At 36.4% G+C, this 26,892-nt stretch overlaps 1 protein-coding gene across 2 annotated transcripts; it reads left to right on the forward strand.

The window, feature by feature from the left end:
* The first annotated feature begins 1,183 nt into the window (after nucleotides 1-1,183).
* LOC106072339 (serine-rich adhesin for platelets-like) lies at nucleotides 1,184-26,286 on the forward strand. 2 transcript variants are annotated; one of them, XM_056044865.1, is made up of 15 exons: nucleotides 1,184-1,731; nucleotides 4,687-4,892; nucleotides 8,100-8,192; nucleotides 9,962-10,106; nucleotides 11,110-11,336; nucleotides 13,926-14,003; nucleotides 15,019-15,158; nucleotides 15,425-15,462; nucleotides 17,680-17,791; nucleotides 19,056-19,226; nucleotides 20,618-20,750; nucleotides 21,481-21,612; nucleotides 22,328-22,382; nucleotides 23,379-23,528; nucleotides 24,669-26,286. In XM_056044865.1, the coding sequence occupies exons 1-15, from the start codon at nucleotides 1,635-1,637 to the stop codon at nucleotides 25,115-25,117; spliced, it is 2,226 nt and encodes a 741-aa protein (XP_055900840.1). In that variant the 5' UTR covers nucleotides 1,184-1,634; the 3' UTR covers nucleotides 25,118-26,286. The 2 variants fall into 2 exon arrangements, with proteins under 2 accessions (XP_055900840.1, XP_055900841.1); XM_056044866.1 differs by having other exon boundaries at nucleotides 4,699-4,892.
* Nucleotides 26,287-26,892: the final 606 nt, after the last annotated feature.

Below are 26,892 nucleotides of genomic sequence, written 5' to 3' on the forward strand. Positions count from 1 at the left end.
GGTCAGTGTCAAAGACTGGGTCAATGTTAAAGACACTATATTTAAAAAAAATACTGTTGCCAAGTAAATACTCAAACATTATTTTTGCTACGAACAAAAGAACTTACATCAATGATTCTTCAGCGCTGAAAGCTACACCAAAAGATAGAGGATTAAAATACTTCACTTAGCCAGATTTTTCCGTATTCTGTCGACACGCTAAAAAAATGTCTGTTCATTGATTTGCATTCATGTCTGAACCTCTCCACTAAATGGGCTTAGGAACTGGAAATCAGACTTAGCACGGCTATTGCTATTAAGTCCAAACACACAAGTGCAGTCACTAGAGCAGAGGTAATGAACATAGATTTCTCTTTCAATTTCTCTTTTGAAAGAGTGTGCATAAAGGCCGCTTTATCAAATAAACTTGTCTTTTAACCAGTAGACAACTTTTTTTCTTTAGAAAATCTGTCCTTTATAAGCAACATTTCTTTCCAGTCCTCTTCCCGTCGGTCTTTAACACTAGTAAATTTTCTGTCCTATAGCCCAGAGGTTTTCAAACTTTTTTCTTTTTCCCGGGGAGCCCTTTATATAGTCCAAACTTGAACACGAATCCCGTAAGTGAAAAAGCTAAATAAATTTGGAATATGATTTTGTAACCAGAATTTGTAGTATCCTCGTTTGAACAATGCTTTAAATTCTCCGTTTGTGGATAGTTCAATAAGCCGCTCCTGTATTAGTAAGGATTCATCTGAGGTTTAAATCTGAGTTTGCCCACGCGCAAAAGGGCTCAATAACCAGGTCAGGAATATTCAAATGAGAAATGTTTAAGTAGTCGTAACATATTACGTAATAGACGCGGGACGAGTTGATGACTTTTCAAATGATCCGATCAGATAAACTGGCTTTTATCGTAGAAATGTTAGTTATAATCAATTTTCATCTTTCTGCGGACCCGTTTTGGTCGTCTCTCGGACCTCTAGGGGTCCTCGAACCACAGTTTGAGAAACACTGCTATAGCCGATAGGTCTCAAAAGAAACTCAGCCTTCTTTTTTGTTAACTACCAGAAGGGTCGACCAAAGACTTACAGGGTGTCGTGACATATAGATTCTAATTTGAGAAACATGACCTTTAAAGATATAAATAGATTGTGATATACAGCCTATACTTAATACAGTTTCATGCACTGATTACGACACAAAGGGAGTGGCAATGTTGTTATGTCAGAGGCCAATTTTGTTTAGGGCCTAGTTATGACATCACTTGTCTTATAAATGATACAGGCCGCCCATGTCATAGAATTAGTTCCCTCAATTAGCGTAGTTACCACTAAACCCGCACCTTTGACAGTGACGTTAACACAGAAGTCAATGATACGCAACAGTGATTTCTGTAACTTTTCAATGCATACCGCAAAGCGTTAGTGAAACACTTGAAAGCTAAATACGCATAACTCTAGACTGTTGGAGTCACTCATAGATCTGGCTGTAGACGAAGTAGGAACTTTTTCTTATTATGAGTGATCACTTCACATCCGTTGTTTTTTCTCCCGTATCATTTTAAATTAACTACCGTAAACACCTCTTTTTAAGTGATTTGAGAGACAAAGTTTTATCAATATTTTGTCTGATAAATTAAAACAAGGATTTCATAAATGGAAGGTCAATACATCTTTATTTCCCTAGTTAAATATTGTGTACTCTACGTCATCCTGTTAATACTATGTGCTGGGAATATTTCTTCTATAAAAGGTGAGTTATAATCCTATTAACCCAGTGATGCCCAAAATACGGCCGTCGGGCCAGATCCGGCCCGCGTCGTAGTTCCATCCGGCCCGTCGAAACGTCAGCACAAAGTGTAGAAAATTCCCCTTTCAAAAAAAAAAATTAAAATGTATGTTTACCTATGTTACTTTTGTTAGGGACCTCACTTTTTCTCTGATAGATTGGTACCATGACCTTTGTGTGTATGAACTAGGACTCTAAATGTAGAATCTTCTAGGAAAAGTGAACAGTTCGTTGCTTTTTTTGTGTGTAATATGATAATAAGCCAACATATTTGTTTTTATAAAGCAAGTGTGACTATTTTGAAAAAAAACAACAAAAAAACAACAACAACAACATATAAACGACATCAAATAAATAGGACGGCATTCTTGATTTGAGCTATGAAGAAAAGATTGTTAAACTACGCCTTGAGATTGGAGGATTGATAGGAATATTTACCAAAAAGAGACAACAAAAAATGAGTCGGTGGTAAATTTAGCTACAATGTTGCTCACATTTTAAGCAAAGATATGAAGACATTTTCAGATGCGTAAAAAAATAAAATAAACATAAAAAATTTCATTTATTAATGTAAGTACTAGATCCACGGGTTTCTACTAAAATAGTTTGAGAAAATTTAATTTCGTTTTTGCACCTTTTCGGTGGTATGGCCCGCGTCACGAGTACTGGAAGTCAAAATGGCCCGAAGAACGAATTAGATTGGAAATCACTGTATTAACCGAACTGTCTATTCGTCGAGACATGATAGATCGACAAAACGAAACACACACGAGATTATCTTTATCTTATATAATACAGACGTTACTTCAAAAAAGAAGATGATTACGTCTTACGCGTCATGCATTTAGTCATGCATATTAACCAATGACCTAAATTCTAGATTATCTAGTGTCTGCAAGGCAGCATGTCAAATATGTCATCCATAGACATAGAACAACATAAGCTGGTGGACAGGAATTGGTTTCCTTAGGTAAATGACACATTTTTATGCGTGTAAAATCTATGATATTCAAATTAAAAAAAACAACTTTCCCCTCAAATTGCCCTGTATCTAGATCTATATTTGTTGATGGTTTCCCCAATAAATGGCCACATATTTGGGAGCAGTTTTTTTTCAATAACAATACTTAGAAAACGTTGTGTTCGAAAGAGATTGATGATTTGACAACTTAGTTCACTGTTAAGAATAACTTCAATCTAACATGAACCAAATTATAATGAACTATTATCAAAACACACCCAGATTCAAATATCACATTAATGAAACTTTACCATGAAATGTAAAACTAAATTACTTTTTTTTTTTATAATACCTCTATTTAAGTCACACATTCGGAGTGGGCAAAAAAACTGGAACCCTCTGGGTTTTCAGAAAATGCATCCAACGCACATTGGCCAAACTGGGAATACTCTAAGTCAAATCAGACCTCTATAATTTCTTTAAAGCATGAAAAAAATAATTTTAATTTGGCTAGAAGACTAGAAACTACTTATCTTGAACTGACGATACGCCCTCGGTTATTTCCGCATGTAGAGTTTAATAAAAAAAATTATGTTCAGGAAGATATTGCTCACAGTCTTTTAAATCTAGAGCTAAAGGCCAATCATTAGAAGATTATAAAGTGTATCTTATCTTCTTATATAATACAGACGTTACTTCAAAAAAGAAGATTATTACGTCCTACGCGTCATGCATTCAGTCATGCATATTAACCAATGACTTAAATTCTGCCAAGTCACTGGTTTTCCTGGCTAGCTCAGGCAACCCATTCCATGCTCTAATAGCACTAGGGAAGAAGGAGTATCTGTACAAATTTGTCCTAGCATATGGGACGAGGAATGTGGCTTTATCTTTGTGTCTTTCTGAGTATTTTATTAAATTTTGTTTTTGTATTTGAAGATTATGGTTCATTGTTTTATGTATAATTGCTACTTTACTTTTGAGTCTTCTCTCCTGAAAACTTTCTAAATTTAGTGATTTTACTAAAGGTGTTACTCGAGTCAAATGTGAATATTCGTCTCTTATGAATCTCACTGCTCTATTTTGTGTCTGTTCCAGTTTTTTAATGTTTTCTTGAGTTGAGGGGTCCCAAACAGAGGATGCATATTCTAGTATTGCCTAACTAAGGTTAAATAACATTTTAGTTTTATATTCTTATTTGATTTATAAAAATTTCTTTTAATAAACCCTAAAGCTTTGTTTGATTTTTTGATAGCTTAATCAATATGGGAATTCCATGACAGTTTTTCATTTATTATAACACCTAGGTATTTTGCATTTTTAGTCTGTGTTACTGGTTTGCCATGAATAAGATAAGTGGAATTAATTTGCTTTAGTTTTTTTGTTGCTCTGTAATTCATCTAATTCTCTTTGTAAAATTTCTGTGTCTTGTTTTGTTTTAATTGTTCTATATATTATGCAATCGTCTGCGAATAATCTGATTTTTGTTCCTGAACTAATGCAATTTGGTAAATCATTTATGTAAATTAAAAATAGTAGTGGAGTGTAGTAGATCTATACATTGGCATAACCAGAATTTATTTAAATCGCGGAGCGGGGGTGATGGGGCGCGGAAAAAATGTTCAATTTTTTGTTTAAACATAACACTCCTTAGTTATTAATAACTTATTAAGAGCAATATAATGGCTCTATACGATGTATAAAAGGTATTGTCATTTTTTAAAGTATTTCCTCTTAGTTTGCTTAAAAATATGTTTAACATTAGCAAAAATTTAGATGACTGCGCGTTAATTAAAAAAAAAAAGTATGTCACACTCATAGACCTAAATATATTATTTTAACACTACAAAAAATGTTGAGAAAATTTTTTTAAGTTGAAACGATGCGTTGTTTTGTAAAGTAGTTATAAAAAAGTACAATTTTTTTTTCAAACCTGACCTATGTAACATATAATTTAGTTTTTGCTTCAGTTCAGTTAAATTTCACGTGCTCACCGGAAGCGATACCAAGTGAGGTCAACTTGACTTTGAACTCTGAATTTTTTTCTGTTGATCTTCACCTTAAACGACAGACCAACGTGAATCCGGACCTTCCTGTGTACACCCTAAATGTAGACAGTACTGGAAAGCATGTGCATCAAAGAGAAGTCCTGGACACTTCACAGGTAAGTCTTTTAGACTGAATATATTATAAAGGAAAGTAGCTGTCAGCAGATGGTCTCTAAAAGAGACAGTTTGTGAGACCTCACGAAGGCCTCGAGACACACATTTGAGGCCAATTGGAAAGCCTTTGTAAAAGACATAAAGAAAACTCACGCAGGACAACCGCTTTGTCTGCATCAGGTGTGGAAAAATATGTAGGTCGCATCTGGGTTTTGCAATGTTCCTTAATCTTCGGAATCGAAGACATCACCATTGTTATTTATACTTTATACCCAAGTCGCCCACAGTGCTGTTTTCCCCCTCTCCAAACAGCTGAAAATGCAGATACGACTTGGGATAGCAGCGTCGCAGGTTCAGCCTGAGTGTAGCTAGAAGCCGCCCTAGAGTCGCCGGCTCCTATCATCTGAATTGCCTTCCGAAGGCTTTGCTATGTTTGGTTATAGCTGCAAGGAAGCAGAGGCTTGAATTCTGATTTTAATACTCTTTAATACTCATAGATTACATAAATGCAAAGGTATATGCGATGTATGCAATAACACAGTTGTCAGGTGTAATTAAAAAAAATAGGAGCATTTCTTACAGAAGATCCATGGTAGAGGTATATATATATTGGCCTCCTTCAGTCGTAGAACTATGGTTCATCTCGAACACTTTTTCATGTGGCTGTGGAGCCCTATTTTGGAGAGACACTCCCGTCCACATATAACGCAGGTCATGGTGACTTTCGCTTTGTATATATGACATTTTACACGTTCAAATCGAGCATGAAATAGGATTCTGATAAGCACTTTAAGGTTCTGCAATTTAAATTTGACCGATATACAGACAGACGGATGGACGTCGTGCTGAAACTAAAGCCTACAGCAGCTACGAGGGCAACTAAAAATATCATCAGGTGACAATAGGTAGGTCTATCTCGTTTGAAAAGCCGAAACGTAATATTTAGGTGTGTCTTAAAAGTCTGTTTCATCCCAAAAGCAGGGTTTCTCAAACCGCTGAAATGTCCCTTTGATGGCCAAACACCGAAACTGCTAGAACACAAATAGTGCGAACAACGGTTACTTTCAAAAGTGACTTAACTCATTCTCTCCTAACTGACGATACCAGCGTTGATTCCACCAGAATGTGGTAAATAATTACGGAGAGAAAGAGTTGATGTTAAGAAGGGCCACGCGACTGCGTTACACGCCATGTGTGTATGTATGTATGTATGTATGTATGTATGTATGTATGTATGTATGTATGTATGTATGTACGTATGTATGTATGTATGTATGTATGTATGTATGTATGTATGTATGTATGTATGTATGTATGTATGTACGTATGTATGTATGTATGTATGTATGTATGTATGTATGTATGTATGTATGTATGTATGTGTGTATGTTTGTGTGTATGTATGTATGTATGTATGTATGTATGTATGTATGTATGTATGAATGTATGTATGTATGTATGTATGTATGTATGTATGTGTGTGTGTATGTATGTATGTATGTATGTTTTTTGTGATTTACATGTTTCGTATGTGTTCCTTCAGAGTTGAAGATAATTTACTTCCAAGTCCAAACCTCCCGCAGGACGACGGGGGATGGCAGCGAACTGGTTATTAAACCGGAAAAATCGAGACGACCGAATGACAGTCCAGCGCGCATACTTCACGACCAGGCAGCTATTCAAATATATCAAGTCCTCGGGTCTCTGCGACCGGGGAATCACTGTCTTAAAAGTAATAGTATCCAGAGGGTTTCAGATTGTTTAGTCTAGATGGAGACTGACATTTTCTACGTTTGACATTTCTAACTTTCTCTCTATCTCTAACATGTATCTGACGTATTAAGTCAAAGTGATACATCCTTGAGCAAGCCACACCTCCCCCTAGTGCACTGGCGGATCCGGGGGGGGGGCGGTAGGGGCGATCGCCCCCCCCCAACTCGGCGGACCCCTACCAAAGAAGGGGGAGGACAAATTGTAGTAAAGAAATCACACAATTTGTATACGAATTTATTTGTTATGGTAATAATATATACTAATTATTTATATTTCAACCAATTTTTAGATTCTTTCGCCCCCTCTCTAGTATTGTGGCCGATTTGGTGGGATGGGGAGGTGGCGATGGCATCAATCCCACCCCCCACACCATAAACTTTCGAGCGGGGTGGGCGGTCCAATTTATTTGTATAAATCATGCACAGCTTGTTAACAGAATCAATTAAATATCTATATAATTAAAACTTGTTATTGATATTTTAACCGATCTTTATATTATGTCGTTTCCCTGTTAGTCGATTGGGTGGGGTGGGGGGTGGACGAATACATCTACTGCTCTTTCCTACTTTTATTTAGAAATCATCGTTTGTGAATAAAATTAGTTGCATTAAGATATACTTTTTATATTATATTGCTACACTTCTGGACAAACCAATACTTTTTTCTTTTTGTTTTGTAGTTAAGAAATTACAAAATTAAAATAAAATATCCCTAATATAATTTATATATGCTATAAATTAAATTCTTACATCGAGTCGCCCCACTCCCTATTTTTTAATGCCAAATGCAATCATTAGCAGAAATTTGAAAAAAAGAGCGAGGATTAACGTTTTCACTCTACCGCCCTCTCCCCTTTCCAGACGAAAACATGACGTTTTAAAACAAAATAGTCAAATATGGCGACAGAGTTTCTGTAATTGCACACGATATTTAAGAAAGACTTTGGAAAATTTAGAATTCATACGAAATTTTTCATTATAAGAGTAACAATTAAGATGAGTTCTGAACCCAAATAGGCTATTATTTTCCTAGTCACCTTTTTCGAACCTTTACTCGTACTGATAATTTTCTATTTTGAGACTAAAACTCACAATATACGTTTGAATCCTAAAAAATGCAAAAAAAAGTTAGAGTAGAATCTAAATGACCCACTTAATTTCTCTTCCCACTTCTGAAATTTTTTGTTTAGAGCTTTGAATTCTAGTTCTGTTACAAACATGCCTATTGAACAAAATCTATTAAATGTTACATAGGTTAGGGTTGAAAAAAACAACAACTTTACTTCTTTGAACTACTTGACAAAACAACGCCTTGATCCAACTTTCTACAAAATGTTCACCATCGATCAGTCATCGATAAGAATTTATTTCCGGTTTCCAGTCTAGTAGTATATATAAGTCTATGATACACTTATTTGGTAATCTTTTTTATTTCAGAAAATTGGTTTCTATCATGACCTTACCTCTGGCGCTGTCTTTCAAATCACAAACACAAGTGACGTCATCAACCATGAGCTGAAGTTGTTATTTGTAAGAGAATGATTTTTAGGTCAAACAATTTTGAAGTTATGATTTTTTTGTCTAGCGCTACGGCTAGAGTCTACGTGCAAAAGTATGTTTGGATTGTAGTAACGTTAGATTGACGCACAGTCGTCCGATCTTCAAGTTTGAACAATATTTTGCTATGAAAGGAAATTTGTTTTATGGTGTAAACATTTTGGACAATCTTGACTGAAGCTAATGACAAATGAGGGTGAAAGTGTCTCATTCTCAAAAAGTGGCACCTTGCACATACTAAACAAACGAAATCTTGAAAATGAAAATTATTAGTGCCACAGAAATATGACCATCAATCAATACCATCAAATATAAAGAAATAGAAGAATCATTAGAGTAAGATCATTAAATATTACCATTAATTAGTAGATTTTACCATCAAAGGGTAACATGAATTAGTAACATCAAATAGTAACAGCTAATAGTAGGCCTATTGTTCAGAATCAACATCACTAGACCAGTATGGTCATTTTAAAAAATGTTGACCTACCAACAAATACAACCATCAAGAAGTACCATGAAGTAGGACCATCGTGTATAAGTACTAAGTAGAACCATCAAATAAAAGTACCAACGAGCAGAACCATCAGATAGACCACCAAATATGATCATCAAAAAGTACCATCAAGTAGTACCATAATATATCCGGTAATACAATCTTCATTACGAAAATATAAAAAAACAAGACAAATTTATATTTATATAATGGAACCTAGTCACTGGTGTCCATAGCTTGATCCGGATGTAAACATGATCTTGTTTTTACAAAGCTTACATCAAGTCACTCTGTCTGTCTGGTAAAACGTTTGAACACGTTATTTCTCCCACACCCGTTCTCGGATCAATTTGAAACTTTGCACATTTATTTAGTGTACCTGCCAAAACAAATATCAATGAGTTAATTAACTATTGGCAATTAATTATTTTGTTTGGTATCGAACAAGGGAAAGAAACTGATGTGGCAATATAAGCGGCATTAGTCCCCTTTCTACTTTGTGTAGAGTTAGTTTAAACTAACAGTAGATAACTATAAAACCTTCTATTTTCATAAGAACTTTTCTGGCACAGTGGTTAGTGTGTTAGTTCGACGAGACTAGCACCCTGAGTTCAAATTCAAGTCGTTCAACTTTTTTTTTTTTATAAATGCATTTAAAAAGCGATCACGGTAATATTTACAAGACAAGTGATAGGATCACAGCGCATTGAGACAAATGATAGGATCATAGCGCATTGAGACACGTGATAGGATCACAGCGCATTGAGACAAATGATAGGATCATAGCGCATTGAGACACGTGATAGGATCACAGCGCATTGAGACAAATGATAGGATCATAGCGCATTGAGACACGTGATAGGATCACAGCGCATTGAGAAAGTGATAGGATCATAGCGCATTGAGAAAGTATTAGGAAATTTAGGATCATAGCACATTGAGAAAGATAAAAGCATTAAATTGTGCTAAACAAATTCAATTGGTAAAATAATATTTCTAATCGCACTAGTTTGCTGCTGTTAGTCTAGCTAGATCTATTAGAAATTTAATTACACGACTGATTCGATCCAATTACACTCAATAAAAGCTTTGGTTATTTTTTTTAAGTATTTTATATATTTATCTTGTTACTTGGTTTTTAGTCATCACACTTGGAAGGAATTTATAAAAAGAGAGTATCACTTAAATGAACAGATGTAGACCTATGTCTCTTTTAAATTATAATGGCGATTGTTTGTTTTTCAAGAAAGGTCAGTTCCGTTACGACGATAAAACTTACTTTGTCACACATGAAACACGGCAGAAGAGAGAAGCAACTTCAACAGATGGCCCTCTATACAACCTCGAAGTCCTTCCAGACCCTGAACATCGAATGTTTGACTACGTCAAAGGTAATACATGTGTATGTGTGTGTCTGCACGTGTGTTTGTGTGTAACTGAGTGTATGTGTCTCTCTGTGTGTGTCTGTGTATATGTATGTCTGTTCATCTCTGTGTGTGTCTGTTTGTCTATGTGTGTATCTATGTGTGTGTCTATGTGTCTGTGTGCGTCTGTGTGTCTCTGCGTGTCTGTGTTTGTGTAAGAGAGTAGTATACTTATTTATCTCTTAGTTGCCAAAGCAAGTGTCTTGTGTTCATATTTCCCATTGCATGCTGGTTATGTTTCACTTTAAGTGTCGGAGACTTCCTGGGGGTCCAATGATCTAGCAGCGTTCTCGAAAATCTATGAATATTTATCAAATATGCTTTTTAGGGGTGTGGTGGTAATGCACTTTGAAACCAAGAAGTCTCGAGTTCGAATCCCGGTGAAAATTTGAATTTCTTGGACCCCTGAATGCATCCAACCTGACAAAAGATGGAGAAAGTAAGGTTGCATCCAACCTGACAAAAGATGGAGAAAGTAAGGTTGCATCAAACCTGACAAAAGATGGAGAAAGTAAGGTTGCATCCAACCTGACAAAAGATGGAGAAAGTAAGGTTGCATCCAACCTGACAAAAGATGGAGAAAGTAATGGAGGTTGATCGTTGTGCTGGACATATGGCACCCTCGTTAAGTGCTGGACATATGGCACCCTCGTTAAGTGCTGGACATATGGCTCCCTCGTTAAGTGCTGGACATATGGCACCCTCGTTAAGTGTTGGACATATGGCACCCTCGTTAAGTGTTGGACATATGGCACCCTCGTTTAGTGCTGGACATAGAAACAGATGATCTTTACATCATCTGCTCGATAGATCGCAAGGTCTGGAAGGAGGGTACTTACTATACTTATGTGCTTTTAAAAGATTTTGTTGACTCTTTTTTTAAAGTGGGTATCGTATGTAATATAATCATATTATAATCATAATATAATCATAATATAATCATAATATAATCATATTTGACTTATTGCAGACATTCCAGGTCATTTGTTTTCCAAGAAATTGACCAAATTTCACACTTCTGTGTCACGCAGACGTATAGCCGAAAGAACTAGATCTAGAAGACAGACACCTACATACCATGTAGACCTTGTCGCTGTGGTGGACTTTAAAGCTTACAGTCAGTTTCTATCAGCTGCTGGGAATAAAACTTTAGCGCTGCGTGACTTAAGGCAGTATTATTCCTTCATTATAGCTGGAGTAAGTTGATATTTTACAATCTCCTGGGAGTAACTTGATACTTACATTTCCTTGACAGGTCAATTAGATTCTTGACATCACTTATGTGTTGTGATATTACCATTGAAACATAAGGGATGTTTGGCTGAATATTTCCTTTCAAAGGAGAATAATTAGAGAGAATGATTTATTAAATCTCATTGATAGGTAAATCATATTCTTAATGCCACTTATGTTTTGTGATATTATCATTGAATCAGGGATGTTTGGCTGAATATTTCCTATCAAAGGGGAATAAATAGAGAATGATTTCTGTGAAAACTTTGATATCAAGGGCCAACCGTGGGGCCGAGTTCATGAATTTGATGGTGGCCTCTTCCTCCTCCAGACATGCTAGACGGTTGAATGTGACGAAAAAAAAAATCGAATCTTCCTGTGTGTATCAGAACATTTACAAAAGACACTTGAATATACATGTGTACCACATTTTGCTAGTTGTCATGACACCCAATTTTTTACCTTTACCTTTACCTATCCCTTAACATATAGGACCGTTGGGGCACCATGCAACATTTGTCAACAATCTTTCTCCATTCATCTCAGACTGTAGCATTAGACAGAACATCTTTCATTCCATTCTTTTGTGTTGTCGTCTTCCCATCGCTTTCTCTAGCTGCCTCTTCTTCTTTGTCCTGGTACTGTTCCCTGAAGGAAAGTCTTTGAGAGCCCGAAGACCTTGTAATATGGTTATGGATTTTTAGCTTGTGTTTTTTTAAATTTTTCTTTTATTTGGCAGGTCTTCGTGGGGTCCAATTGCTGTAGTAACCCTGTCTCTAATCTCTTGGTTTGTGATACGGTCTCTGTGGATCCCTATTAGTCATGTGACCAGACTCAATGACACCCCCCCTTCCTATCGCTCCATGATTATTGCACCACTGCTTGATAACCAATTTTTTACAAAGCTTATATTCATTAAGTCTGCATGTCTGTCTGCATGTCTGTCTGGATAGATGCGTACACTTTTTTTCTTCCACTTCCCGTTATCAAATGAAGTTAACAATTGGCTAGAGTATTCATTGTCGATGAAAACATACATACATAAAATATTGACCAATAATAAATTAGTGGTATTTAATCGATTTAGTCTTATCTAGAAAAAGGGGAGATTAACAGCGATTGGGCGGTCCTCTCCCATAACTCAAAATAAACTTTTTTTAAAAAAGTCCTTTTTTTTAAACAAATTTTGCTTGTTTTGTTTAATAGTAAAAGGTCTATTACTATTGCATGATTTTCAAGATCAAATGGCATTGTTTTGTTGATACCTGCAAATATGCACACATATAGGTGCTTTCTTTCAACTGTACTGACAACATAGAAGAACAAAAAAAGATCTTTTCACATCAATTGGATTAAAACAACACCAATCGTCATAGTAGACCTCAGCATTGACCCATGACGTAGCAGCCTGTGGTCAGTTTGGGCAGCCTGTGGTCAGTTTGAGACCAATAGCTTGTTGCTACGTCATATGTCAGTTTTCAGTCCTACTATGACGATTGACCTTGGTTACGCTCAGTCATACTTTTCAGTTGGCCGTTAGACAATTATTTGGGTAAATATCTTTTTCTCCTGGATTATTCTTCCATAGATGGTCAAATAGTTTATGGCATTCCCCTGGCGTTCTTAAACTTTGTTGCATACTGTTCATCAAAAACTCTAGGGTGTATAGCCAAAAGTGGATTATGGCAACAAATAACGGAGATTTAAATTATAATCTAAATCTATATCTGGTTAATTTATTAATTGGTTGGATGGATTCGTGAGTTTCTTAATTTTTAGAACGCTTGTTATTGAAAGTGTAGGTAAATAGATAAAAGACGCTAGGACAAATTTGTACAAAAGCTCCTTCCCTAGTACTATTAGAGCATGGAATGGGTTGCCTGAGCTAGCCAGGAAAACCAATGACTTGGCAGAATTTAAGTCATTGGTTAATATGCATGACTGAATGCATGACGCGTAGGACGTAATCATTTTCTTTTTTTTGAAGTAACGTCTGTATTATATAAGATAAGATTTCTGCCTGTTTATAAAAATATATGTTTTAAAATTTTTTTTTTCATGTTTCGGATTTTCCTTCAAAGTTGAAGATAGTTTACTTCCTAGTCCAAACCTTCCGCAGGACGACGCGGGATGGGAGAGGGAAGGGTTTGAACCCGGGTCCAATGATAAGTCCAAACGACAGCCCAGAGCGCAAACCGCACGCTCGATAGCCATCCCGACCAGGCCGCCATCATGATCGTGTGGTGTGCGCTCCTGATTGTCTTTCGGTGGTTTCGATGGTGCCGGGTTCGATTGCTATCTCCCGTCGTCCTGCGATAGGTTTGAGCAAGGGTGTATTATTGCGTAAAATCGGAACAAACATTCCACACACGTAAAAAAATGTACAAACATCTCTAGTGAATAAAATAGGTCAATACAAAAATAGATTCGTATAATAGACATAATCAAAATCGTATGTTTTGAAGATATTTTCTTATGAATAGGTCAGTGATTATTCATGATTTGTATATGTGCCAATTATCTTCTTGCTTGTTTGACGACTATTCTAAATAGGTAGATTTACTGTACCAAGGCATCACCTCTACACATTTCATCACTCGTGTTCACCTTCTCAAAGTTATCGTTGCTCAGGTAAGCTGTCACGCGGTTTAGCTTCACTTTATAGTGCAAGTACGTCGAATCCACAACGGATTGTAACGGATGTACCGTGTACGTGTCTAAGTTGTTTTTGAAGTATTTCTAAATACTGTTATAACCCTGCCATGCGCACCGCCATCCAAGCTAGTGCAGATGGTGCGCACTGTTAGAGAATGGACTGAAAAGGATGTGGACATTAGGGAAGAGGAGAACGATTTCCGCCAAAGTCTTGAGTCGATGTAAAGAGACTGTGCTAAAGACAGATTTTGTTACTATGTATTTGTAAAAAAAAAAGTAAAGTTCCCTTTCAGACCTTGTGGTGGATGATGTAAAGGTCATCTATTTCCGAGGCCTACGCTTTACGAGGGTGTCATGTGGCTAGCACAACGACCAACCGCCTTTACTTTTCCCCAACTAATGTCAGGTACCCACTAGAGCTGGGTGGACTCAGAGGCGCCCAAAGATCCCGAAACTAAAAATCCCAGTCTTCACCAGGATTCGAACCCGGGACCCCTGGTTCGGAAGCCAAGCGCTCTACCGCTAAGCCACCGCGCCTCCTATGTATTTGTGATGTCCTGTAAATAAATATCCTTGCCTCCTTGAGTTGCCTCCCCGAAGTTATTACAAAACCTTGATAATTCTAGATGCGTGAGTACCTTGTAAGGTGTATTACAGATGCGAGTTCAAACATACTCCGTCAGAAGACAGAATACAATAGAATAAAGGATCAAAGACTCAATTAACTAAGTTCACAATCTTTAATACAGAATGGGCCACAGTCGAGTCAGTCACTACAATGATGTTATCCCTTTGAGAGCCTAGCAATAACTGATCTAATAGTCTACACTACTCTCTAACCCCCACCTCTATGTCGTCACCATAAAATGTGCGTTCACTGTCAGTCTACTCTAGTGCATAACTAAACTAAGTCTCTAGCAGGATTTACATTCAAAACGCGTTTTGTTTACGCTATTTATTTGTTCACATGTTCATATTCGCACCATCGCAGACCGCCGAGACTTCGGACTTCACAGAGCGTTTCAAACAAGGCAACAAGATCGATGCTGATCAGAGTCTCAACGCATCATATTATTATGTGGCTCAAAGTGAAGCTGTCTTGCCTTATGACCACGTCATGGTCTTTACTGGGTAAGCAGTGTGTGTGTGTTTGTGCGTGCGCTTGCGTGTGTGTGTGATTTTTACATCTTTGCACAAAACCTTTTTTTATTTAATATGGACACACACACACACACACACGCGTGGACACACACACACGTACACATGGACATTGTGGGGCATCTTGTAATAACTCTTTTGAGTGCTTATTAAAGTAAAGAATAACCTGAAACATTTTTAAAAGCTAACGCTATGTAACGATTTAGTATTTATTGTATGTTACATTCTATTGTTTACAGGTTTGATTTGGTAAGAGGTGGCAACAGTGGCACTATAGGTAAGTCAAATGTTCGAACAGATCTTATTAAACAAAAAAATAATAATGCAAATGAAAATCCCCAAATTCCAAGGGAAGAGCCAAGGGGGATTTTGATTTTGAAATCACCTCCGAAAATTATTTTACGATAATACCCCCTGTTCAATATAAGACTAAAGCATACATCAGTCACATATTCTATGAGCGTAACCATGAGGGGTTTTGTGTTTAAAACTCCCCTCCAAAGAGCTTTAAGTTAGAACCATCTCTTCAATATAAAAAGCAAATTAAATACTCAAAATGCTATGATCGTAGCCATAGGGGGTTTTTAGCTAAAACCCCCCTCCAGCGGGTTTGAAGCTAAAAACCACCTCTTCAATATAAAAAAAGCAAAGTACACACTCAAAATTCTATAAGCGTAGCCATGGGGATTTTGAGTTTAACCCCTCCTCCTCCAGAGGGCTTTAAGTTTAAAACCCCGCCAGAACGTTTTGAGGTTGAAAACCCCCTCTAATAATATTTTCAAGCAAACTACAGTCGCCAAATTCTTTGAGTGTAGCTAAGATGATTTTGAGTTTGTTTTTTAAAAAAATCCGGACATTTTTAGTTTAAAACCCCCGAACAGATGGTTTGATGATAAACTTTCCTTTTCGATATAAAATCTAAAGCAAACTACAGTCAGCAAATTCCAAGAGCTTAGCTAAGAGAGGTTACACATTTCTACCTGTCGCTGAGCTCCATTAATAAAGTCCAGTGAATAGCATGGAAGTCAACTGCCGAAATTAAAAAAAAAGAGTCATTTACTGAGATCGTGTCTCAATCAAGGAAATCCTTTGCCGAACTGGGAGTCGACCACTTAGTGAGGTTGTGACAGAGTGTCGCATGAGGTTTACGATCATAGCATTTTGAGTGTGTAATTTGCTTTTTTTTATATATTGAAGAGGTATTTTTTTTAGCTTCAAACCCCACTGAAGTGGGGTTTAAACTCAACTATTCTCTTGGCTACGCTCATACTTTTTTAGTGTGTAATTGCTTTTTTTAAAGGTATTTTTTTTAGCTTCGAACCCCGCTGAAGGGGGGGGGGTTAAACTCAAAACCCCCTATGGCTACGATCATAGCAATTTGAGTGTTTAATTTGCTTTTTTTTTATATTGAAGAGGTAGTTTTTCTCTCAAAACCTCGCTGGAGGGTGGGGGGGGGGGGGAGTTTAAACACAAAACCCATCTTGGCTACGCTCATAGAATCTGGTAACTGATGTATGGATAGTCCTATATTGAAGAGGGGGTTTTATCGTAAATTTCGGCGGGGGTTTTAAAATCAAAATATTACTTAGCTATGCTATTGGAATTTGGGAACTGTCGTTTGCATTCTTTTTTTTTTTTTTGGTTTTATAGAAGTGGGGGATTTAACTGCAAAATCTCTTGGTAGGGGTTTTAAACTCAAAACATTGGCTGCGCTGGGGCAAGAGATGGTTTAGTGTTAAAATCCCACCTAAAATAAGAAGAATCAAAGCAAAAAATCAGTCACTTAATTCCGATCCCCCCCCCCCATGCGTTCACCCCCCCCCAGGTTACACCCATGATTCGCACATGTTTTTACACATAAATTACCATTTTGTCATGTGCAATGTCATTTTCCACATATAGAGCACATAAGTTGGCAGCATGTTTTCGTCCAATTTTGTTTTGGAAGGATTGGAATTTTTCCCCCAACAAATCGATGTATGTGGTATTTGATCATTTTCTAAACCTGGATTCTTTCTCTGGAGGGGGGGGGGATGTGACGGGGTAAAAATGTTCCTTATTTTAAAAATTTAACACTCATTATAAGCACGAAGACCGAAGGTCTCCTGATGAAGACTGGGATTTTTTCTTTCGGGATCTGCAGGACGCCTCTGAGTCCACCCAGCTCTAATGGGTACCTGACATTAGTTGGGGAAAAGTAAAGGCTGTTGGTGCTGGCCAAGCGACACCCTCGTTAACCGTGGACCACAGAAACAGATGATCTTTACATCATCTGCCACATAAGATCACTAGGTCTGATCACTAGGTCTGAAAGGGGTAATAACATTCATTAGTGATTAAGAAAATTAATCGCTCTATAACTTAGGGCTAGGGTAGAAAGGGTTTTAAAGTATTTTTTTGTTTGTTTTTCTTGTTGTGGCGTTATGTAAATAAATACCTCTCCTACTTCCCACAAAACAATTAGTACTATGCAATGAAACATTCTCTTGATCAGGTCTGGCCTATCTCAGTACAATGTGCGAGCAGGACGGTTCCAGTGTGTCCATCATAGAAGACTTAGGGGACTACTCGTGTATTAGTACTTCCGCCCATGAGCTTGGGCATAGGTAAGTGACTGTATCATTTTCTCTTTCTCTAAACCTGCGTAAAGATTGCCCAGTGCTAGTGCTAGTAGGCTACTTTACAAATCAGTCTCTTTAAGGCTTGTATTGCCTGTTAGTAGGCTACTTTACAAATCAGTCTCTTTAAGGCTTGTATTGCCTGTTAGTAGGCTACTTTACAAATCAGTCTCTTTAAGGCTTGTATTGCCTGTTAGTAGGCTACTTTACAAATCAGTCTCAAGGCTTGTATTGCCTGTTAGTAGGCTACTTTACAAATCAGTCTCTTTAAGGCTTGTATTGCCTGTTAGTAGGTTGCTAGACTGACAGTCTTTTACAAAAGCATTTTGACTTATTACAAAAGTAAATTTTAAAAGGGTAAGATACCATGTTTTTAGAATCGTAAACATTTGGATGTAAGTTTAATCTAACATTTTAAATTCTTTTTCTCATTACAAATCATCGACTTGTTTTAGCTTTTAGTGCTCAGACCTCGAAATGCTTGACAGATCTTTCTTCAATTTTTTTTTCTTATCTTTTAAACTATTAAATGCCTAAACTTGTAGTATGCGCTTTGGGTTGAATCTCAATGGTTTAGGATTTGAACCCAGCAGCCATCATACCCGATCGTACTGCATGAGGTTTGGACAATCTGTACCTATCCGAAACATGTCAAATATCCTAAACATGTCAAATATCTGAAACATGTCATATATCCGAAACATGGCAAATAAACAAACAATGAGCTTTAATCGTCTCTTTTTAATAACTTTCAATCATTGATATTTCTTAAATCCATTTCTCTCGTGTGTCATTAGAAAAGCAGCATTCTACAAAGTACTGTGCAAGTCACAGTCCTCTCAATGTCAATAGATTGCAGCTTTTTTTTTTAGATGTCTCACTCCAGGTGATCTTGGGTCTTCCATGTCTCCATTTTTTTTTATATGTCAGTGTACTTTCATTCAGAGAAAAAGGACTGTAACTCTTTTTTTTTTCAATGTAACATCCTTTTCGGTTGTATTATTCCCCAAGCAGAGTTGTGTTTGCTGAGCGACTATAGGCAGCACGGAAACCTTCTCCCCTATACCCCCTCCCCACTCACTGGTTCAAGAAAGAGATTGAACCATACCGCACTGAGCATGCTTATAAGCATAAAAAAAATAATCTCTCTCTCTCTCTCTCTCTCTCTCTCTATATATATATATATATATATATATATATATATATATATATATATATTTAAGCAATGACAAATTTTGTTTCTTTCCCCCAGTTTTTCCATGTCCCACGACGGAGAAAAAAACGCCTGTTCTCTGACAGACCGCTACATCATGGCAGCATACATCGTCGCACCAGCAAATGCAACAAAACTGAACCCCTGGAGATTCTCCACGTGCAGTCTCGATGCTATGAAAACATTTATTTCCACGCTAATGACGAAAAGGTGATAAACTCTTACTAATGTAATGAAAACACATTTATTAAACAGAAAGAAAAGAAAAATCAAAATGCTCCTAGTGTATACTTGGGTCGTTAGAACGAGATAAGTGAATAAATCCTGCTAAATTACACAATTATTCATAGTATAAGCCGATAGATATCGACCAAATCTAATCTTTTTAGCTATAAAAATGGTATGTGCACTACTTTCAAAACCATTAAACAGACAATTCAGGACAGAAGAGTTACAAGAAAAGTAACAATAGTGAAAAGCAAATCAAAACATTAAAACTTACCAACACAAAAACTTATTCAATTACTATTAAAAATATCAAGAAATTATGGAACATATTCTTATGGATTCTATAAGCCTTGATAAAATCGTATAATATGTTCTTTCTTCCTTATTTCATTACAACATAGAGTGGGTTGCCTGAATCAGTCCGTAAAATTAATGACTTAGAAAACCATTATGTCTCTAATTAATACGAGATTAGTACTTGGATACACGTAATAATATATATATATTTTTGAAGGAACGTCTGTAATTTATAAGATAAGAGACATTCATGAGTAATCTTATTTGTGGACCAATGTTAAGTTTAATAATTTAATTAAAAATAATTTCAGCACCTGTATTGTATATTAAACTGCAATTTAAAAATGCATTAAAAAGTTTATTTATTATGCACATTATAAACTCAGTTGTTTGACCTTATACCTAGCAAACACAGTTTATTGATAGCCCATTTAAAATACATATTGTAAATACATTGCATATCTTTAGCTGCAGAACTAGTGGAGAGAATCCTAGCAATAGAATTGAGATGCTATAGAAGTATCCCAGGTATCACCTCCAAAGACCGCATCACAAATGAGAAGAGTCGAAACAGGATCATAATGGCAATTAGCTCCAATGATGACCTGCTGACCACTTAAAAAAAAAAAACGCAAACTAATACTTAATAGCCATATCACAAGGTCCTCAGCCCTCACAAAGGCCTTCCTTCCTGTACCAGGCAAAGAAAGAAGAGGCAGACAAAGAAAGTGATGGGAAGACAACATTAAAGAGTGGACAGGCCTACAAGAGAGTCTACTTATAATAAAGACAGAGAGAAATGGAGGAAGAGGGTCGACAGATCATGTGTGGTCCCCTAAATGTGAAGTGGAAGAAATAACATGTTCAAAATATGTAACAGACAGAATGAGTTAAGCTTTGTAAAAACAAAAAGCCATTTAAATTTAAACGTTAACAGAGTAGTATAGATAAACTATCGATTTTAAATTTTGACAAAAAATCAGCACAATTATTGTCACTACATATTGATAAGATATGTTTTCATTATGATTTCCATTATGGTCTATCATTGCTTAATGTTCAGTTATATCTCTTAGGGAGGAGTGCTTGTCAGCTCAACTTACAGTTTCCTCTGACGTACCGCAGGTTGGCTCTAACTTGCCCGGCCTCAATATATCGGCTAATGATCAGTGCAAAATGACTTATGGAAATCAGTCGTTTGTTTGTCATGTAAGAATCATTCTCTGTGTGTGTCTATGTTGAATGTCCGTCCCAGTCGTTTGTTTGTCATGTAAGAATCATTCTCTGTGTGTCTATGTTGAATGTCCGTCCCATGCGTTTGTTTGTCATGTAAGAATCATTCTCTGTGTGTCTATGTTGAATGTCCGTCCCATGCTTTTTAAAGCTTTGCTATTTTGAAGGTGGAAAGTTCCCATGAGACTAGATTATTTTGCCCACTTTTATAATGCTAACCGCGCCTTTGTGAGTTTTAGTAATCAGGTAAGGTCAACTTCAAAACTTCTGATCATCGTGTTGATTACCCAAAGCAATGAGATTGGCTTAGAACACACACACATAAAATGAGAATATATATATTAAAAAATTCCGTTGTGTATCTACTGATCTAAATTAAAATAAATTTATTAACATGAAAATATCAAAGTAAGAAACAAATACCAGAAGGGAATAAGAAAATTAATAGTATTTCAAATGTGCTGATTCTTGAAGTTTCTCCTTTAGTTATATATAGAAAATGCAATATTGTAGGACATATACACAGCATAGAATACAATGTTAACATCCTCAAACATCTTATTCGGAAAAGCTTTGAAAAAGGCTACAATTTTACTTGCAAGTTTCTAAAGAACTTTTTCTAAAAAATCGTAATTCAAAAGTTCACTCTATAATTTCCGAATATGTACTAAGTAATTTGAGAGACATTTTTCTATGTCATTTTTAGAAAACGTCTGATGTCGACCTGACCCTCACACCGTCTGCCATATGTTACTACCGAGCCTGTTATCAACCTCTGTCAAATAATTGTGCTGTGGACTACGAGACATTAACTGGGACTGTATGTAGCAGTGGAAAGGTAGCAATCAAACTAGAAGTCTTAATGTATAGTATAAAGTATATGTGGGCCTACACAGGTTAATTGGTCTAGGGTAAATGCTTAATATATTCTGCCAGCCTTTATGCTTCCAGGCCAATTGTAAAAATTTCTCTGGGCCATTAGGTTGCTAAGGCCAACATTAAAGATGCTCTGCTGGCCATTATGTTGCTATTGTGAACGGTAAAGATGTTGTGCGGGCCATTATGTTTCCAGGACCAACGTTAATGATTCTCTTCGGACCATTATATTTTCAATGGCAAACTCTGGATGAACTGTGGACTCATTATGTTGACAGGGGCAATGGTAAAGAGGTTTCATGGCCCTATATGTGGTCAGGGCTAAAGATCTGCACTGTGGACCCATTACGTTGACAGGGCCAATGGTAAAGTGATTTCATGGCCCTATATGTGGTCAGGGATAAAGATCTGCACTGTGGACCCATTACGTTGACAAGGCTAATGGTAAAGTGATTTCGTGGCCCTATATGTGGTCAGGGCTAAAGATCTGCTTCCTTCCATTTTTTTTTTACAGCAAGTGCCTAGAAACTTTAGCAAAACCAGCCTCTAAACCAAACCAAGCTATTTATCATAGGTGTAAACCTTTTTTTTTTTTTTGGTATTAACATTTTTAACAATTCAGATGTTAGTATTTGTCTTTAATAGTGCTATCATTTGTGCTTGTGCTCTTCCTACAGCTGTGCAAATATGGCGAATGTGTATCTGATCCTAGTGCCCCTATTGTACAGAACGGTAAAGTCTTTACTTTGATCATATTCTTCTTCTTCTTCTTCGTTCCCATTATCCTATTTGACTGTTCAGATAACTAGTCTAGATCTATATTGCTGTGAAGGCCCTATTGTTGCATTTGTATAACTTTCTATTTTAAAGTACTTTTGTACAATTTAAATAGGTTTCTGAAAAATGTTTAAAGCTGATATATAACGTTACTGTCAGTAGGCCTATTTGATTTTGTAGATAATAGCCCTCTAAGACAACATTTTACTGAAATTTAAGAAAAATGTTTAAGAAGAGCTTTAGCTGGCAAGAGTAAATTACTGTAAGCGAAGTGTTATTTATGTGATAGTGTTTGTAATAGATCACTAATATTAATTAACATACTACATTGATTTTCTATTATCACGTTATAGTAAGCCTACAGCATTTTCTGATAGCGTATTCCTTACAAGTAGATCAAATCGTAAATCTACGATCAAATAAATCTGCACCATTAAGCCGTTCGAAAATAAGCATTAAACGTATCCCTGTGATAAGCAGAAATATTAGGTCTACTGTTATTTGTTTAATTTTCTTGCCAAAGGTCAAGAAGTCTCATATCGATAGTAGATTGAAAAACAACGCCAAATGATTCTTTGAGATCGCTCCTCTGATTTGTTCCATTTGTTTTCAAGTGAAAAACCAACGCCAAATGATGATCTGAAATGATGATCTGAAATTGCTCTTCTGACTTGGATTACATTTAGTTTTCTGCCCAAAAGGTCTAGAAATCTCAATATTGTTCATTTTATTTTCAAGTGAAAGACATCGAAAAAATGATTCTTTAAAATTTTGTTACGTTAGATAATCAAAAAGAAGTCCATGGTTTGAATATTCCTTGTCCATGGGCGCATCTGGGGGGGGGGGGACTGCCTTCGCTTTGTAATCTAGTTTTATATTATATTTATAAGGGTACGATTGAGAGAGCAACAAATGGAAGATAGAGAGAGAAAATATTCATTCTCTTTCCAGAAAGATGTCTCTTTGGTGATAATCTATTTATAACAGTGAATAACATGACATGCTCTGAGGCTGTAAAAACTCAACCGAGCGTCTGTTACAATGTTAACGTCAGCTCTGCTTGCTGCGACTCGTGCGCTTCTATTTATAGATCTCAGCCTGGTAAGTTGGAAATCTTGTAGGTTTAGAGACATAACACAATTCTGTTCAGTTATTTCCTTTTTAAATTAAAAACAAAATGTGTCTTTATTAGTTAAAACCATGTTTCCACATAATTTTTACACTAATGTTGGTCTTAGCAATATGTGTGCATGGCCTTAACAACATGTGTGTTATCTTAACAATATGTGTATTGTAATAACTGAAGTGAGGCAACTCAACGAGGCACATATATCTTTATTTACACGACATCACAGGTACAAAAACAACATCTTTCTTAGGCACAGTCTTTTCACTTCGGCTCTCAACTTGGGCGGAAATCGTACTCCTCTCTTCCTAATGTTGACATCCTTTTTAGTCTAGTTTATCACAGTGCGCATCTTCTAGCTTAGATGTCGGTGCGCATGTCGGAGTTATAACAGTATGGTCTTTACAATATGCCTGTGATCTTAACGATATGTGTGTGATGTTAACAATATGTGGGTAATCTTAGTAATATGTGTGTAGTCTTAACAATATGTGTTTGATCTTAGCAATATAGGCCTATGTGTGATTTTAATATGTGTAGGGTATTAACAATTTGTGTGTAATCTTAACAATATGTTTGTAATATTAATAATATGTATATAATCGTAACAACATATATGTGTGGTCTTAATAATATGTGTGTGATCTTAACAATATGTGTGTGACCTTTAACAATATGTGTGTGACCTAAACAATATGAGTGTGATCTTAACAATATGTACGTAATCTTAACAATATGTACGTGATCTTAACAATATGTACGTGATAATATGTATTTGCTTTTTGTCTTTACTCTTTAATCTTTTTCTTTTTGAGCTCTCAACGTCACCGATTTCTGATAAAGTTAGTGCTTCGTCTTCGTTAGATTTGACAAAATATATAGGCCACGGTAGGGGGGGGTCTCCTTATCCACATGATACATTGGACTAAAAGGACATATCTTATTTGAGTTTTTTCTTCGTAATGCATCTATTACATTTTGTACATTTTTTTATTATTTTTTTTTCATCCTATATGACGTCATTATGTTATTTTTTTTTTATCTTATAAAGCTACAAAATCACATTAAAAAACAGGTTAACAAGTATACGTTTGATATTATTTACATTTTGGCAGGTTGCGAATATGGTGACAAAAGAGTATGCACTGCTTCATTATGTGCTCAATACGCTAAGGAATGCTGCCAAACATGCAACTACAGCATATCCACCACCACCACCACCACAACAGCGACATCCAGAGCGACATCCACGCAGCCCGTAACATCAGCTACAACTTCAACCACCTCCAGCTCTGTCAAAACAGCGCCACCCTCCACGGTGTTATCGTCAACGTCTTCCGCTCCCCCAACATCCACCACACGGTCGACGCCTATGGATGTTGGTGCTAACTCCACGATGTCTTCCACGACCAAAATCAGTTTTATGGAATCATCCTCAATACGTATTAACTATGTTGCACCCAGCACTTCAGTAAATAGTCCAAACAGTGGCTTATCAACACCATGCCACATTGCTTTGACATTAGTATTGTATAGCGTAATTATTGTAGTTCTTACTAGTTGAATCACTCGACTCAAACATAGTTCAAGAAACAGTGTTTTCCATTTGTTGATTTGTTGAAAACAGTTTTGTCTGCGTAAGGAGCGACAAAATATGTAGGTCGCAGCTGGATCTGCGAAGCCACGAAAAATCTACGAACTCGAAGACACTGACTTCTTCTTCTTATTATTATTATGTTAGAAACGAACGAATATTCATTCTCTGGCGCTGCCAGGGTCGATTTGTTATTATCCCATTGGTTGATATAACAATGGGGTATATTGTTATTTTGAATAACTTCCATAAACGCTTTATCTCCAAGCCTAGGTCCCCATATTTTCGTTGTTTTTCCAATTCAGTTTTTCTTAAATTATGAGACAGTGGTAAGGCGATGTCACTAATGGTAGCGGTTGTTCTTTTTTTATCAATTATTATTATTATTATTATGGAAGTACATTTATTTTCAAACTATGGCACTGCCATGGTTGAACTTCTTTAAAGGGAAACAAAATTCATTAGAGCCTCTTATTTGTGTCCACTGAGAAATTTTCTGGTGATGTGGCAGGTCTGCAGCAGTACCGCCCTCTGACAGGCAACGAGAATGTTTTTAAGAATGTTAAGGGCCTTGAAGGTATCTGTGAGGTCATTTGTCATTATCCCCTCAGTTAATTGATATAAAAACAGGGTATATTGTTATTTTAGACAACTTCTACAACCGCTTAATCTCCAAGCTTATCATTATTATTATTACTGCTACTACTATTCAGTGATGGATTTACCTATATAAGCTAAAGCTTAGGGCCCTCACTTGCCGGAGGGCTCCAAAAATTCCTTTTGAGGATAAAGAAAAGGAATAAGTTACCTTAAGTTGATCACTAAAGGTCCTATATCTCAATAGCTTAGGGCCTTATCAAGCATAAATCCAGCACTGGTATTATTTATTATTATTAGACCTATTATTAACACAATGTGTTGCATTCGTTATTTACACATGACCTTTGACTTTCCATGGGATGGCATTGATGAGAGCAGCCACACATTTTTACCATTCCCTCTCAGAAGGCGTCCGCACTTGAGTATCCAGTAAGAAGCCGGCCTTCTTTTCCCCACTATTCCTCTTATGTTTGGAATACAATGACTATGACATGATGTTCAAAGCTAAGAAATAAAAGCATGTATTAATGAAGGCTGCTTAGTATTGAGTTTCTTATTTTTTTTTATATTTTTATTTTTATTTTGCATAGTTGAGCACCTGGCCTGGAAATGCATATCATAGTCACTTACATAACTATTTGTGTACATTTGGACAGCACATAAAGCAACACCGTATGCTACGTAATAAATAGAGCTTCAAAACTTGCATTCCCTCACAAACACTTGTCTTGTCAATGTATTGTATCGTTACACTACAACATTAATAATGTAATAAGACGAAATACAATCAGGTAAATAAACGAAAATTGTCAGATTTGGAGTTAGAAAGGAATGCACAACTGTTATGGAGTATGTGTGTGTTTTTATTGGCTGAATAGATTCTGATGTAGCCATAACTAAGATTATCGCAAATAAGGTGATAAAAGGGGCCCGGGGGTGGGAGGATAAACATATGTTGAAAGTCAGTTGAAGTTGGAATCACAAGAGCACCACTTGTGTGGTTGTGTGTTTTTATTGTATGGGAAGCAGTCGTTTTGAAGTGAAACATAGTTCAAATCGTTCGACATCTTGTATTTTTACAACGCTTCTATCAACTCGCTCTCTCTGTCTGGTAGAAAGGTTGAACACGTTATTTCTACCACACC

The sequence above is a fragment of the Biomphalaria glabrata genome, chromosome 10 (assembly GCF_947242115.1).
Source record: "Biomphalaria glabrata chromosome 10, xgBioGlab47.1, whole genome shotgun sequence".
Lineage (NCBI taxonomy): Eukaryota > Metazoa > Mollusca > Gastropoda > Planorbidae > Biomphalaria > Biomphalaria glabrata.

Coding starts and splice junctions, on each gene's coding strand:
- LOC106072339 (XM_056044865.1), top strand. CDS start 1,635: ATGGAAGGTCAATACATCTTTATTTCCCTAGTTAAATATTGTGTACTC. Junction 4,893..8,099: donor AAGTCCTGGACACTTCACAG/GTAAGTCTTTTA, acceptor TTTTTATTTCAG/AAAATTGGTTTCTATCATGA. Junction 17,792..19,055: donor GCCCATGAGCTTGGGCATAG/GTAAGTGACTGT, acceptor TCTTTCCCCCAG/TTTTTCCATGTCCCACGACG.